The sequence below is a fragment of the Felis catus genome, chromosome E2 (assembly GCF_018350175.1).
Source record: "Felis catus isolate Fca126 chromosome E2, F.catus_Fca126_mat1.0, whole genome shotgun sequence".
NCBI lineage: Eukaryota > Metazoa > Chordata > Mammalia > Carnivora > Felidae > Felis > Felis catus.
The window spans coordinates 44,217,296-44,232,666 of record NC_058382.1 but is presented as its reverse complement, the minus strand read 5'-3'; the positions used below and the strand labels follow the sequence as shown (position 1 = coordinate 44,232,666).

The 15,371-nt window shown below is 40.9% G+C and overlaps 1 protein-coding gene across 3 annotated transcripts in view; it reads right to left on the bottom strand.

The window, feature by feature from the left end:
* Positions 1-15,371, bottom strand: part of TANGO6 (transport and golgi organization 6 homolog) — a 194,652-nt gene that overhangs the window by 134,467 nt on the left and 44,814 nt on the right. For all 3 annotated transcript variants that reach the window (XM_045045579.1, XM_003998190.6, XR_002150077.3), the window contains exons 8-10: positions 5,734-5,846; positions 4,115-4,291; positions 426-558 (exon numbers count right to left, since the gene is read on the bottom strand). In XM_045045579.1, coding sequence (XP_044901514.1) covers positions 426-558; positions 4,115-4,291; positions 5,734-5,846 — 423 coding nt within the window. The remainder of the gene's footprint in view (positions 1-425; positions 559-4,114; positions 4,292-5,733; positions 5,847-15,371) is intronic.

Sequence of the window (15,371 nt, the reverse complement as noted above, 5' to 3'; positions counted from 1 at the left end):
AAAGGCAGGACTGCTAAATCTCCTTCCCAAATATCTGACAAAACAACAGCCAGAAAGGATAAGGGATTACTCCATAACTGTAAAACCTGCTATTAACTTCAAAAGAGTTCTTACTGTCAACACAGAGCAAAGATTAACCCTTTCATAGATCAATAGCTATGCTTTGGTCATCTCTAAAAGCTCAGGGCAGATTACCTCGGAAAATAGTTAGATCATATGTGTACTGCTGAAGGTAAGTTTTTTTCTCTTTTTACCAACCCAAAGGCTACTAAACAATAAACTGCTCTTACATCCTCTGATTATTTCTGTTAGATTAGGACCTGAATTTAAGGGGCTAAAATTACGATGGCCCTGAAAATCTGAAGGGGATCCTGGTATTGCCCTGAAATCAAGCTGACCACGTCCTTACCATGCGTAGTTCTTACCTGCAAGCAGAAGATGAAGAAGTCACCTGCCAAACCACACTCCTGGCAGTGGGATAACAAGTCCCCAAGGTGCTCAACCCGGCACTGCTCTGAGGACACCTTCTGGTACAAGGCTTCATCCTCATCTTCATCACTGCAACATGGGGAAAGATTGATCTTGGCAGTGTCACCCAGAGATATTTTTTTTTTTTTTTTGAAACTCAACAAAAATCTTCTGAAGTAACATGGTATCGGGGCACCTGGGTGGCTCACTTAGTTAAGCCTCCAGCTTTGGCTCAGGTCATGACCTCATGGTTCATGGGTTTGAGCCCCACGTTGGGCTATGTGCTGACAGCTCAGGGCCCGAGCCCACTTTGGATTCTGTGTCTTCCTCTCGCTCTGCTCCTCCCCCACTAGTGCTCTGTCTCTCTTTCTGTCTCTCTCTCAAAAATAAATAAACATTAAAAAAAAATTTTAAATTTAAAGTAACATGGCATCTTCGAATGGTAAATCACTAGAAAGATATCAAACTTTGTTAAATTAAATTATTTTCCTCTTTCCCCATGCTGAAAAGGTATTTATTCTCAGAAGGGAGGATGCCGTGTCCTACATAACATACGCTAAGTGGGGAAAAGATTCATGAAGGAAGTGGCTTTTAGAATAGATGTTCACGGGGCGCCTGGGTGGTAAGTCAGTTAAGCGTCCAATTTAGGCTCAGGTCATGATCTCGTGGTTTGTGAGTTCGAGCCCCACATCAGACTCTGTGCTGACAGCTCAGAGCCTAGAGCCTGCTTCAGAATCTGTGTCTCCCTCTGCCCCTCCCCCACTCACACACACACACACACACACACACACACACACACACTCTCTCTCTCTCTCTCTCTTTCTCTCTCAAAAATGAACATTAAAAAAATGTTTTTAAAAGATGGATGTTGAGGAATTCTATTATTTCAATAAACTGAAAGAGCAAGAAGGAATAAGGTATAAGTTGTATGCAGATATTCTGGTTCTGGAGGAAGAACAGAAAGAAAGAAGTCTGCAAAGCAAGGTCAGATCACAGAGGGCCCTGGATGCCATTCAAAGAAACTCAGACATTTTTTTGATGAGCCACTGAAGGTTCATGGGCAGTAAGGAAAAGACACTATCCTTACAGAGGGAGATCCAGTCAGTCTCAACTAATAAGAACCAATGAGTTGAAATATGAACAGGCATAAAGGCTCAGAAAACTGAGTAGGCCAAATTTCCAAGTAATAAAATATGGCTAAGTTATTAAAAGCAGTGTTACGCTTTCTGCAAAAAGTGTCAAGAAATTTCTCATGAGGTACTAAGGCTTTTAGTTTTAATTCATATGGTAAGTGAAAAAGCCAAGATACAATATTATCGTACTATATCATGGAAACAAACAAAGAGGCACAAGATGTACTAGAAGACAAAAAAACTAAAAAAAATGTGAACAGTGAACAGGATAGTGGTTACTTTGTTTTCCTCCTTATGCTTTTTTGTATTATACAAAGAAGGTATGTTACTCTTACGATTAAAGAAGAAATAACATTTTTTTCAGACCAAACTGAGAAAAGAATGATAGATGTTGCTTCTTCTCATTGAAAACTACAATTATTAAAGTTTATTTGGCCCCATCCCATTGGGCAGTAAGTCCCAATTTGCCAGTTCACTAATAACATGGCCTTTATATTCCCCTAGTAGAATGAATAACCTATAAACTAAGCTTAAGATTACTTCCTACATTATCCCAGAATCTTCCAGCATCCTTCAGATCAGTCATGTTATCTCCACCACATTTTACGTTAGAAACAAAAGCTGAAATGGATAAGTGTCACTTCTAAGCTTCTGTGAACCATCCTGTCAAAATGAAGTACTATATTCAAATACTTTTTTTTTTTTATTTTTTTTTTCAACGTTTATTTATTTTTGGGACAGAGAGAGACAGAGCATGAACGGGGGAGGGGCAGAGAGAGAGGGAGACACAGAATCGGAAACAGGCTCCAGGCTCTGAGCCATCAGCCCAGAGCCCGACGCGGGGCTCGAACTCACGGACCGCGAGATCGTGACCTGGCTGAAGTCGGACGCTTAACCGACTGCGCCACCCAGGCGCCCCTCAAATACTTTTTTAAAAAAGACATGACAACAATTAACTTCAGAAGCTCTACTCTTAAAATTTCAATGGTAAAGAGTCCATTCTGAATACTGTAGCTATATTTAGTTCCAGAAAAATAAAAATAAAAATAAAAAAGATCATGAAATCTAAGCTGCTCTTTTAGTGTTTCTTTAAACAAAGCTTTTAAACTGGGGCTTCTGAGCAGAATGAGAGGGAAAAGGTAAGTGGTGATACTGACCTGCCCTGAAGGGACTAGCACCACAAGCAAGATCTTTAGAACAAAAGATAAAATCACACACACACACACACACACACACACACACACACACACACCTCTGATACAGTGAATGCTAACTTTTTGGAGATATGGAGTGTCTTTAAGTATCAAATGAGAGCTATGGACCCTATTTTCAGAAAAAAATTCAGGTTCGCACATAAAATATTTCTTGCGTATAATTTCAGAGGGACTATGGACCGCTACAGGTCCATGGAGAAACCCCAAGTTAAGGATCCATTGCTTCTGGAAGTAAAGACTCATTCACTACTGCCTATTCAATTTTTGCCTACCATGAAGAGAAAAACTGTTAATTTTGACATATGTGCACTAAGATATACACTAGAGACTTGTTAAGATAGCAATTAACTTTAACTACTGATAAGTCAAATACTATAAAATTCTCTACATAGTCACTAAATTGGTCCCAGATTAAACTCTTCCAAAGTGTTTTTAAAATAAACATGTTGAGAAATTTTAAACTCAGTTCAGGGGCATAGTTACAACTCTAAAACCTACTAGAGCTCAACAGCTCTTGGGAAATAAGTAGCTTGTGTTTGTACTGATGATTCTGTTTGCAGTCAATGTATGTTTTTCATTTTCCTCAAGTCCATCATACTGAAAGAGCGTTTTATAACTTCACTAGGTTAACCCTGAATAAAAAATTAAATTTGCACTATAACAAACAGCCACACTTTGAATGCATGTAAAATCTGAGTAGCTGCCAGCAGTTAAGAACTATATGGATTCTGGTCAATAGGAACTTATATTAAGAGGTAATAATACCTACACGTATCACCTAGAAAGTGGAAATAATTTAAAATATACTTGTGTGCCATTCCACTAACGTTTATTAAGCACTTTCTAAACGATCTCTAGAAGAAAGAAACCCCCATCCTATAATTAACATAAAATATAGTTATCAGACAATTTCCTTTAAGAGTAAGTCTGACTCTGAACATACATATACCATTTAGAGAGTCAGAAAGAGAACTGGATCGTTATGGCGCGGAGAGTAAATGTGTGTCTGCCCTTTACTCTGATTCACTGGCAAAGCCTTTGTGAAGTAAGTGGGCTTATGAGGCAGAGCTGTGAGGCTCCAGCAAATTGCACCTACTATTAGCTGGCATCCGGGGGAAAAAAACCTGCAGGATTATTTAAGGCACTCACATTTCACTTAGCGATTATAAATAGCAGCACCTCAGCTGCCTCAAGGGCTCGTTCCCGTTCTACCAGCGCCCCTTAGTGGACAAGTCAGGGAAGGGCCTTTTGGGTGCAATTCCATCAGAAGAGAGAGGGTAAAAGGATGGGTGGACTCACCAAACGGTCTCTTTGATGGTAATCATGATGCCACCTTGAGCGGCCGCTCTAAACTGACACAGAGAAGGAAGAGAGGACACAGATTTGTCCAATCCTGCAAATCCTTTCAGGCTGGCAATTGCCTTCTTCCTCTCTAGCTTCCCCAGAATCCATAATAAGATCTCTTGGCAAAGTGACCTGGCAGAAAAAGCAGTTATAAATGAGCTTGTCAACTTACTCTACACATCTAACAAGATAACATAAAAAAAGAAAGGAAGACTGTCAGGTTCCACTGCATTCTAAATGCTGGCACAGCCACCTAGTGCTATTGAAGTGCAGGACTGGAAAGTTATACTTCCCGTGAATTTGGGAATATATCTAATAACCTGAAATTCAATGAGTGACTGGCTAATCTGGGCCCCAGAAGCAACACTGGTAAGACACAGGAGCTCCACATAATTAAAAAAAAAAAAAAATCCAAGCGTACCATTGCCTTTGGGTCAGGCCCTGTGAACAGAAGTTTACACTGACAAAAACCGTCTATGAGTGGATCAAGAGAAGGTGACCAACAAACTCTTGCTGATGCCTCAGCCCCTTCCATCTGTGCCAATCAGCTAGGATAAGGAGGGAATAAACGTTCACTTATTCCTTCTCGGGCTCTGATGAGGACATGACAGTGCTGTGAGGATTTGGGTTTCAAAACTAAGACAAAGGTTATTTTACGGACAGTTATTTGAAGCCAAATGCACACACTCATAGTCTCCATCTTCCACTGTGTTTTCTCTTGTAGCTGTTGGACTACAGTGATGTGCTGACCAAAAGTTAGAGTCTAAGGCAGTATGTGAACTTTGAAAACTATGTAAGAATGAGTACTTTCCTTCACCACCTAACAACGATGAGGACAACAATCATCTCTCAGCTATTTTCCAGGGACAGCGCTAAACACTTCAATGCACAGTCTTCATAAAATAACCCTATGAAGAAGGTAATATTCGTAGGGGTTTTCCAAACACTAAAAGTCAGAATTCTCTAGGACTTTGAAAAGGATATAAACCCTTAAAAGGAGGAAAAAACAACATAAATATCTGTGAAAAAAGAGGCCTGATACAAAATGAAGCCTACTTAAAACTCCAATACAAAAGATTATTTTCTGGGTGATTAAGAAATCCTTTCATTCCAAACAACGCTGCGCAGCACTCATACTAAATCCAAGTCTAAATTACAGAGTGCCACGTTCAGATCCAGATTTCCCCAACTTGATTTCTCATTCCCCACAAGGTAGTTATGATCCCTTCTCTACTTCCTCCTTCCTAGACATGTAATTCCAGTATTTCTCGTGGATCAAACACGGGCATGTTTACACATGTAAACAGGGGTTTCGTCTCGGATGTCTAGGACGGAGGCTGAGGAGAGCCATTCTAAAAATTACATCCAATCCCCAGCAATCTGAAAAGTGCTCTTTCTTTCCCCAGATGAGCAGAATAAGAGGATCCTCAAATGCTTTCCTGATTTTGAAACAAACAACAAAAAAAAGACAATTACAAAGTGAGACTAAGTTTTATATTCAAAATAAGAATAAGAATGACATACAAGAAAGATTTCACTATTTATAAGCAAATAAGTTTCTCTAGATTGTTTACCTTATATGAGACACGCTTTGCTTGGTGAAACAGTATAGAGAAAAGAGCACACCCAAGACTGGAAGCAGGGAGTCCACTAAAACCGTCAAAGGTTCGTTCCCGACCACGTACACCTAGGGAAAAGAAAATGGCGAGAGGCACGGTGAGCACAAGGCCAGAGGAACAGGAATCAAACACCACACACCTACTAGCAGGGCTCAGAGTCTTATCTTAAGCAAGGCTGTTGTCCTCAACTGAATAATTTTAGCTCTAAGACTAAGAAAACCATTTGAGATTGGCAGACAGGCTGAAGCACAGGGAGCCTGAACTGCAGCGGTGCCCTTTCGTGGGCGGCCTGAAGAAGTGTCAGGCAAAATGGGTAAATGAACCCATTTTCTGACCCCTTCCTTTCCTGCTTTTGACTACCTTTGTGTCTCCCGCTAGTCTGCCCATTACTCATCTATGCAATAACCGTCTAATTACCAAAGGCCCTGCTCTTAGGAACTAACAAGCAATGCCAAACAGAAAAACTTAAAACTAGATTTGAAAATCAAAACCAAAACCAAAAACACGGCCTGCTCTAGAGTTGTCACTCTAATGTGTGTCTGTCTGGGTGGCTCAGTCGGTTGCGCATCCATCTTTTGACTGTGGCTCAGGTCATGATCTCAAGGTTGTGGGATTGAGCCCCACATCAGGCCCCTTAATGAATGTGGAGTCTGCTTGAGATTCTCTCTCTCTCTCTCTCTCTCTCTCTCTCTCTCTCTCTCTCCTCCCCTCTCGACTCATGCACACATCCACCCTCTCTCTCTCTGTCTCTCTCAAAATTGAAAAAAAAAAATCTGTCATTCTTAACATGTAACTGCCATATGGGTATGTCCTATTCTCTCCAGTTCAATAAATGTTAAAAGAAATTACAACGCACTCCTAGCTCTGCATTGACTTTATAGGGTTAAGTGTGTGAGGATGCTGATTTTTGTTAACAGTAATTATGTCACACATTTTAGTTGTCACTTCAAAAAGGATAGCACAAATGCATTCAACAAACTTTATTTGAACACCCACTGGAGTCAAAGCATGGTCTTAGGCACTGTAGTGAATATAAAAATGAGTAAGAGTTGTTCTCTCTCAATTGCTTGTGATCTAACAGGAAGAATAAAACAAGGAGACCAATTACAAAAATAATAATTCAAAACAGGTAAGTTAAAGAATTAAGAAGAGCAAAACACTATTTTTTTCCAACATTCTTTCTGTAAATCAGGGCCTCTGTAAGCTTCCATTTCCTCATCCTTAAAAATAAGACTGACCTTGGGAAACTGTTATAATTTTTTTTCCATAGGAGACTGTTATGATTTTAATAAGCTAACTGTTTAAAGAATCTAACACAGTAGCTGGAAGATAAAAATGCTGGCATAGTTCCGGGAATACATATTAAGAGTGTCCTCAGCTTTCTCCTTTTATCATCATTATCTGTGTCCGCACTATCAGGTTTCAATTAGTTTATTAATTAAGTTGTGTTGAAGTGAAGGAGGAATCATTGCTGTTTTGTGGGATCCTACAGGTCACGGAGGCACAAGCTGGAAGACGCTCTGTGCTTTTCCAGAGAATCCTGTCCCTTTAAATCAACCCTAATTTTTCACACTGCTTAAGCCTCCCAGCATCTCTGTGGAGCTTGATAACCAAGGAGTCAGCTTCCTGTGCATGATCTAATCTCCATAAACCCAGCTCAGTGGGGTGCATGGTACGGCAGTGTTCACAGTAATATGCAGGCCTAATTATGATATCATCAATTACAAGTGGTAAAAAGAGAGAGAGAAAGAGAGAGAGAGAGAGAGAGAGAGAGAGAGAGAGAGAGAGAGAGAGATTTCCCCAGATCACGTAAGGGCCTATTGTTTGGCTCTGTGGTCTGTGTTCCCAGAAGTAATCCCTGTGGAGCCATCCTTCCTTATCAGCATCTTTTATACAAAAAACAAAACCCAAATGGAGTTAACTCTCCTTTATTTACTGGCTTGACTGAGACACAGCACCTAAAATTTTAACATGAATTCAATCGAGCCCATTTCCCAGGGGTATATGTTGTTATTGATAAATTCCTCCAAGTTTTAAGTTCTCTTGTCATACTTTTCTGAAGAAACATACTTTTCTGAAGTTCTCTTGTCAAACTTTTCTGCTTTTGTATTTAGAAAAAAAAATCGATCAAAGAGTTTTCTCTGTGGTATCTCAAACAACTCAAATGGCCTCTTTTTGCCACTTATAGATTGTCATCTCCCTTCCAGTATTCAGAGGAAACTTCTTCTTATACTGAGCCCAAAGCTACCTTCCTCTAACTTCCTTGATGGAAGTACTTTGTTGTTGTTGTTGTTGTTGTTGTTGTTTGAAAAGTTTTAGATGGGCCATTCAAACATTCTACCTTTTCCACAGGCCTGCTATGTATTTGACTGTTCAACTATTCATCCATTCATTCACTAATTCAAATATTTATGGGGCGCCTGGGTGGCGCAGTCGGTTAAGCGTCCGACTTCAGCCAGGTCACGATCTCGCGCTCCGTGAGTTCGAGCCCCGCGTCAGGCTCTGGGCTGATGGCTCAGAGCCTGGAGCCTGTTTCCGATTCTGTGTCTCCCTCTCTCTCTGCCCCTCCCCCGTTCATGCTCTGTCTCTCTCTGTCCCCAAAAAAAAAAAAAAAATTTAGTAAGCATCTAACCACCATTAATGACTTTCCTCCTATAAATTCCAATAGCACTTAGAGCTTGTAACACAGAGAATGTATAGTTCTCTCTCACCTCTTCAACTAGCCTAGAAGGCAACAGTGAAGCTCTCTGTTTCAGCACCTATCACAATAGATGATTAAGTTGTGTTACCTGAATTTCTGGTGAATAAGCAGTTGTTACAGAAGTATACAATTTAAAGGAACCACATTGTTACTGTTCTTATGAAGCAAACAAGAACTACCATTTACTGCAATGTCTACTCAAGAATAAACCAGGTTATTCAGCTAAACATTTAACATACAATCAATCCTCACCAGAGTCCTGCAGGTTAAGCATTTTTATTCCCATTCTAAAAATGTGGAAAACTAGGGCCCAGAGAAGCAAAGTTAGTGGAGCCAAGGAATTCTGTTAGTAAATGGCAGAATCAAGGTGAACAAAGGTCTGCCTGACATAAAATCCATGCACAATCCAGAGACAGAGAGCAGTAAAGGTTGTAAGGGGGTGGGAGTAGGGGAAAATGGGGACTGATTGACTGCTTCATGGGTACGGTGTTTCCATTTGGGGTGATGAAAAAGTTCTGGAACTAGACAGCGATGATGACTGCGTGACGCTGTGAATGCACTTAATGCCAGCGAATTGTATACTTTAAGATGGTTAAAATGGTAAATGTTATATTATTTTCTAAAAGAACGAAACACGTACTCGTGGCCTCCCCAAACTCACCTCCCCCTGTGCCTGTTTGCATTGCTTCAGTCCCTAACCCACACCACCACCTTTATCCCAACCATCTCCCCTCAGAACCAGTAGGCCCCAGCCTGCCAGGCTATTAATAACTCCAGTCCTGCAAGAAGAGTTCCTGAGTGGCACCAGGAGCTCCTGCACCGCCTCCCCTTCCTCCCGCTGAGACTCTTCTCTATTATACAGCCGTCTTCTACCGAGTCTTCCAGGGGGGCTCCAGGGCCACAGCATGGCCTTTCCAAGGACAGCGCCCTCCTTCCAGTCTGTTGCCTGGCACTCAACTCATATGCAGGTTAACGGTTTGGTCTGGACCTCACATCCAACCTTACCCTCTCAGTATACTCCCGAAGTAGAATCTGGTCATTTCCCACTTCATGTGGACTCCCCAGGTCACTGAGTTATATCTGAGTTTAGTGACCCATAAAGGGACACAGGAGGCTGCACCGATTCAACGATGTCTTGCTGACAGCACAGACAATGAGCAACTGCTCCAGGGAAAAAAAAACACAACAACAGTCCTCCCAACAAAGTCATACTATATATGGAAGCAACTGTTAGGGCCAGTTCCTTCCAGTGTCCTTCGTACAAGGCTGGTGACAGTATGGACTGAGGAAGCAGTGAGGGCACAACAGTAGGCTGTTCCTGCCCCACAGAGGACAGGGCCCTACTACCCTGCATCTCTGCTCTCACATCAGGTGTTGTGGAATTTCCTTGGACTGTGCTCATACGTAGTCTCCTGCTATCTGGGGCTCTTGAACTCTTGGAAGTTCAAGTTCTGAAACACAATCCCATATTGCATGTATTATTTCTACCTGTGGAAATTCCCTTTCCTCAGCAGTATACCTACTGGGTATATTTCACATAGGGTTATTTGTAATACTTCCACTGACCAGCTGCAAGACTTACCACAAATCAGTTGACTTATCTGAGTCTCAGTTTCCTTACCTAGGGAATAAGGAGGTTGGCAAATCTATCACCCTCTGACTTGACTGCAAATTTGCTCACTCCCTTCAGTATCCTTCTGGTACTTTAGCCATTAAGAGGTTTAAAAAGAAAACCAACTAGCTGGAAAACATGAAACAATCCTGCACCACCCGAAAATTTTTCCAACACTCAAACTGACCAAGATGTAAAAATTTCTAATCCTCCCCACATGCTTTCCCTTCTATAAGTTCTGCAATTAGAAATTTAAAGCTGAAGTCCTGATTAGGTGAAAGATGTTCTGGTTACTTGAGATATCTGTACGACCAGAGATCACCAAACAAAATACCAAGAGGTGGGAAAGCTGAAGCAGGGAAAGGAGAGACAGACTCTCAAGGTATCTTCAATTCTCTGGTGTGAAAAGCCTCTCCGAGAGTAAGTGAAATGGTGCTTCGAAGAAAAGCTCAACTTCCATGTCTATCTTTGGCTCTTCCAGTAGGACAGGACTGAGGGGCAAAATGAGAGACCAGTATGAATCTATGAAAATCATAATGGCTCAGAATAGATCAGTGGAGGAAACGGGTACCAATGACCCACTGGCAGCTTGGGGATTTCCTCATTCCTTTATAGGGATTTCCACATTCCTTTCTGAATGCATCTTGGCTTTCTATCACAGATCCAGCCATGAGAAGAGGTGTGGTTAAGCCTTACAACCCTTCATCTAAGCTCAGAGATCACTCTTACCTAGTAACAAAGACATGTTTCTGGATACTGTTAACAATCCATCACATTCTACTTGTAACTCTTTGTTTGCCTGACTGGGGGCTCCTTGAAGGCAGCAATTGGCTCTTAATCATTTCTGTTATTTGTAAACCTAGCAGAGTAGCTGGCATTCTGTATGTACTTGGTAAAAAAATGTTTTTTCTGACTGATTAACTGAATCAAAGAAAGAATAAATAAAGCACATTGAATGCTTTTTATTTTCTCAAAAGCTCTATTTTTGTGGGGGAATTACAATGGTCCCTGTATTTTCTTTTTTGTTGTCTAAGCTGCAGCTAGAAGCTATTCAATCAATGTTAATTAACTGAAGAATCCTAGAACTTCAGCCATGGAAGGGAGAGCAGACTGAACAAAAGGAGGTTTGATGTTACTGTTGGGGCTTAGTCAGTACCTATCTTCAATATCTAAAGGACTGAATTTCTCTGGAAGGACTGACTAGAAATTTAAATTAAAAAGGAACAGAAAAACCCAGAGGAGTCAAAAAGGTCAAAAGTGTTACGAGCAAACATGTGTTTCTGATTCAAAGCAAAACAAAACTGAAAGCGGTCCTCACATGCTCCATGTCTCATCTACTAGACTTCCATTATATTGTTAGGCATATCCCTTAGAGATCACTGTAGAGCTGAAAGAACACCAGGAAGTCAGGAGTCAGAAATGGGTATGAATATTGTTCCTGACACCTATATGATTGCCCCAAATCACATATTAAGTGAGTGAACACGGATAAGACATTTAAACCTCCCTAGGATTCAGTTTCCTCATTTATAATGCAAGCGTTAAGCTTTTGGCATAAGTACCAGGTAAGATAATGCATTTAAAATACTTTGTAAAATACACAGCCCTGTGCAAATGTTACGTTTATTCCGAAATACTTGCCGATGCTGCTGTAAATGGAACGGTCTTCTTAATTTACAGCCTTATCTTTTATAGGGATGTATACGTGTGGAAATAGAAACATAAATCAAGCTGACTGAATCCTACCATTGAAATTCAGTACAGGCTGGGACTTGATTTTACCCCTGTTAAAGATTAAACTCGTCAAATGCTGCCTTCTAAAATATCACAGGGATCCTTCTGATAGTAATGTTCCAGAACTCCTAATGCACTTACTGAGTTTAATTAAGACTTGTGAGAAGCAAAGGACAAGCCAAGTTACCTAATATAGGATTTTGCACTAAGCATGCTTTCAGAGCGTACTGCATAAAATAATCTTTTTAAAAAGAGTTTCCTTAAACCAAAAGAGAACTGACAGTTTTCTGAGCACAAATCATTTGCTAAAGAATACAATGAACCTACCAAAAGTTACCTGGTTTTTTCCCTGAAACTCAAGTGTTAAATAAGTCACCTAATAGTCAACTCTAGAGCCAGACTAGGTCTGTTGGACTCTAAAGGCCAGGTGGGGGGCGCCTGGGTGGCGCAGTCGGTTAAGCGTCCGACTTCAGCCAGGTCATGATCTCGCAGTCCGTGAGTTCGAGCCCCGCGTCAGGCTCTGGGCTGATGGCTCAGAGCCTGGAGCCTGCTTCCGATTCTGTGTCTCCCTCTCTCTCTGCCCCTCCCCTGTTCATGCTCTGTCTCTCTCTGTCCCAAAAATAAATAAACGTTGAAAAAAAAAAATTAAAAAAAATAAAATTAAAAAAAAAATAAAGGCCAGGTGGTTTCCACCACACTGTCCCACAGAATCTGAATGTAACACTTGCATTTCCCACAGCTTTGAAGAATACCTCCTTTGGTCTTCTGCATGTTATTCAAGGTCATAGTTCAATTACAGTTGGAAATATCCGAAAGAACGACTGCCTTTAAGGAAGAGCCATAGGTGGGAGAAGACTAACTTTTTACTGCAAAGCCTTTTGCACTTTTTAAATGTGTACCATGGGCAAATATTAGCTTTTCTAAACACAGAGTGAGAGAAAGAGAGGAAATGAAAGGACTGCTTCCTGGACCAGATCTGGCACTCACTAGTATGATTCAGGACAAGTCACTTCGCAATCCTTTGTGTTTTTTGGGTTTTTTTTAGTAATGTCGACACCCAACATGGGGCTTGAACTCACAACCCTGAGACCAAGAGTTGCATGCTCTACCGACTGAGCCAGCCAGGCACCCCAACTTCACAATCTTTTGGGGTTTGTTTCCTTTACTATAAAATAAGGGATTAACTTGGCAAACCCAAAGATTGTACCACACCAACAGTGAACCCTCATGTAAACTATGGACTTTGGTGATAGTGTCGTGCTAATGCAGGCTTATCAACTGTAACAAAGGTCCCACTCTTAATGTAAAATGTTAACAGTAGGAGAGGCTGTGCACATGTGGGGGCAGGAGATATATGGGAACACTCTGTACTTTCTACTTGATTTTTCTGTGAATGAAAAACTGCTCTAAAAAACAGTCCTTTCAAAAACAAACAAACAAAAAAAGAAATTAAATATTTCTAAATTTCCTTCCAGCTCTAAGATTCTGTTATAACAATTTACTCTACAAAAACAATTAACTATTCAGAAAGAGGAGTCAATTGGCCAATCTGAGAGAGTAACTTTAATTAGAAATTTGTTAAGATTAAATGGGGAAAAAAGACTTGGATAATTAAAGTCAGGGATTCCCTGAATCTGGAAACAGAGAGATAAAATGGAAATGAGAATGAAGAATATAAACTAATTAGGTACTTCTAGACTTTCCTGCCCGAAAATTTCTTCTGCCTTAGGGAGTCTCTCAGCAAGTATGGTGAGGAATACTAAAAGGAAACATTCCCCATTCCCACCTCTGGCCCCACCTAGTATCAGATTCTGGCCGGTTCTCTTAAGAGCAAGAAAATGTCCAAATCGTGAGGAAGTATAATTCTCTCATCCTACCCTACCCAGAACCAATCTCTATGCAGCCCAGGCCTCTCTTTACCTTTCTAGGCTAAAGAAAAACATTTATCCCTCTCATACTAGGGAGGACAAAAAGATTAAGTATTCTAGGGTTAGGACCCCCGACATTCAGAGTCAGAAGAAAACAGAATAGGGGTGCCCGGGTGGCTCAGTCGGTTAAGCATCTGACTCTTAATTTTGGCTCAGGTCATGATCTCATGGTTTCTGGGATCGAGCCCCATGTCAGGCTCCACATTGACAGTGCAGAGCCTGCTTGGGATCCTCTCTCTCCTTCTCTCTCTGCCCCTACATGCCTCTCAAAACAAATAAATAAACATTAAAAAAAAATATGGAGACAGAATAGGAAGCCATTGGACTAAAAGTAATTTGAGCTGCAGGGTGCCTGGGTGGCTCAGTTGGTTAAGCATCTGACTTCAGCTCAGGTCATGATCTCACGGTTTCTGGGTTCAAGCCCCGCATCGGGCTCTGTGCTGGCAGCTCAGGGCTGGGAGCCTGCTTTGGATTCTGTGCGTGCCTCTCTCTCTGCCCCTCCCCTGCTTGCATTCTGTCTCTCTCTGTCTCTCAAAAATAAATAAACATTAAAAAAAAAATTAAAAAAAAAAGTTATTTGAGCTGCAAATCTCTTTTTTGGCTTAAATCATTTTACCAGATGTAAGGTACACACATAGAAACGACGAGAATTATTTATGCAGAAGTACAAGTGGCTATGCCAAAGTTTCAGTTCAGTGAGCATCTCTGTGTACACCTGTTTTGTTGAGACCTTTCCACCTGGCCCACCAGAGCCACACTGCTCCACTCCATGCTGTATGTAAAGGATGCAAGCAAAGAAAGGCCTTCTCTTGTAATTGCCCCTGCCACATTTTCATTCAGCAAGCTGAGGGCTTATTTCTTTAAATACCAAAATGTATTTATATTTTACCTCTTTCAGAAGAAAGTATTTTTTAAATGGAGGAGATGCAATCCTTACCTCCTTAAACGAAGTATACTAAACGTAGCAGTCCCAACATACTTTGTTTTTCAAACTATTATGCCCTTTTGGAGTACTTTTTCTGTCTCCTTTCTTGATCCTCTCCACTGGCACTCTCTCGTCAGCATGCCTTAGTCTAACTAACTTCTAATTTTTTACTTCTAATTCCACTATGGTCCTAATCAGAAAACCAATCGGATCTGGATTGTGTATAAAGTGAAGAGGAAATTGGCCCTGAGGAACTAAGGGGCTCTGCAGCTAGGTATCAAGATGGCAGCCAGATGGGCACCTATTATGATACAGGTGACACAGGACATTCAGTTGGAAACATCAACTGAGGCACTAAGATAAAATAGACTTTAAACTCCAACAGAAGATACCAGACTAAAACTAGAGCAGGACTATAAAAACTTTCCATTCAGAAAGAGAGTAGAGAAGGAACAAATGTGCAGAGACCAAGAGGAGACTGCTGAGGAAGATTTCTTTGGGGAGAACCATTGGTAGGTAGAGCATGTGACCCTTGATCTCAGGGTGAGTTTCAGCACCATGTTGGGTATAGAGATTACTTAAAAATAAAATCTTTAAAATAAATAAATAAATAAAAAATGGGCGAAGAGCAAACCCACAATAAGATACTCCCACCAGCAAGGCTATAATAATGGAGGAAAAGGGGAGGGCAGG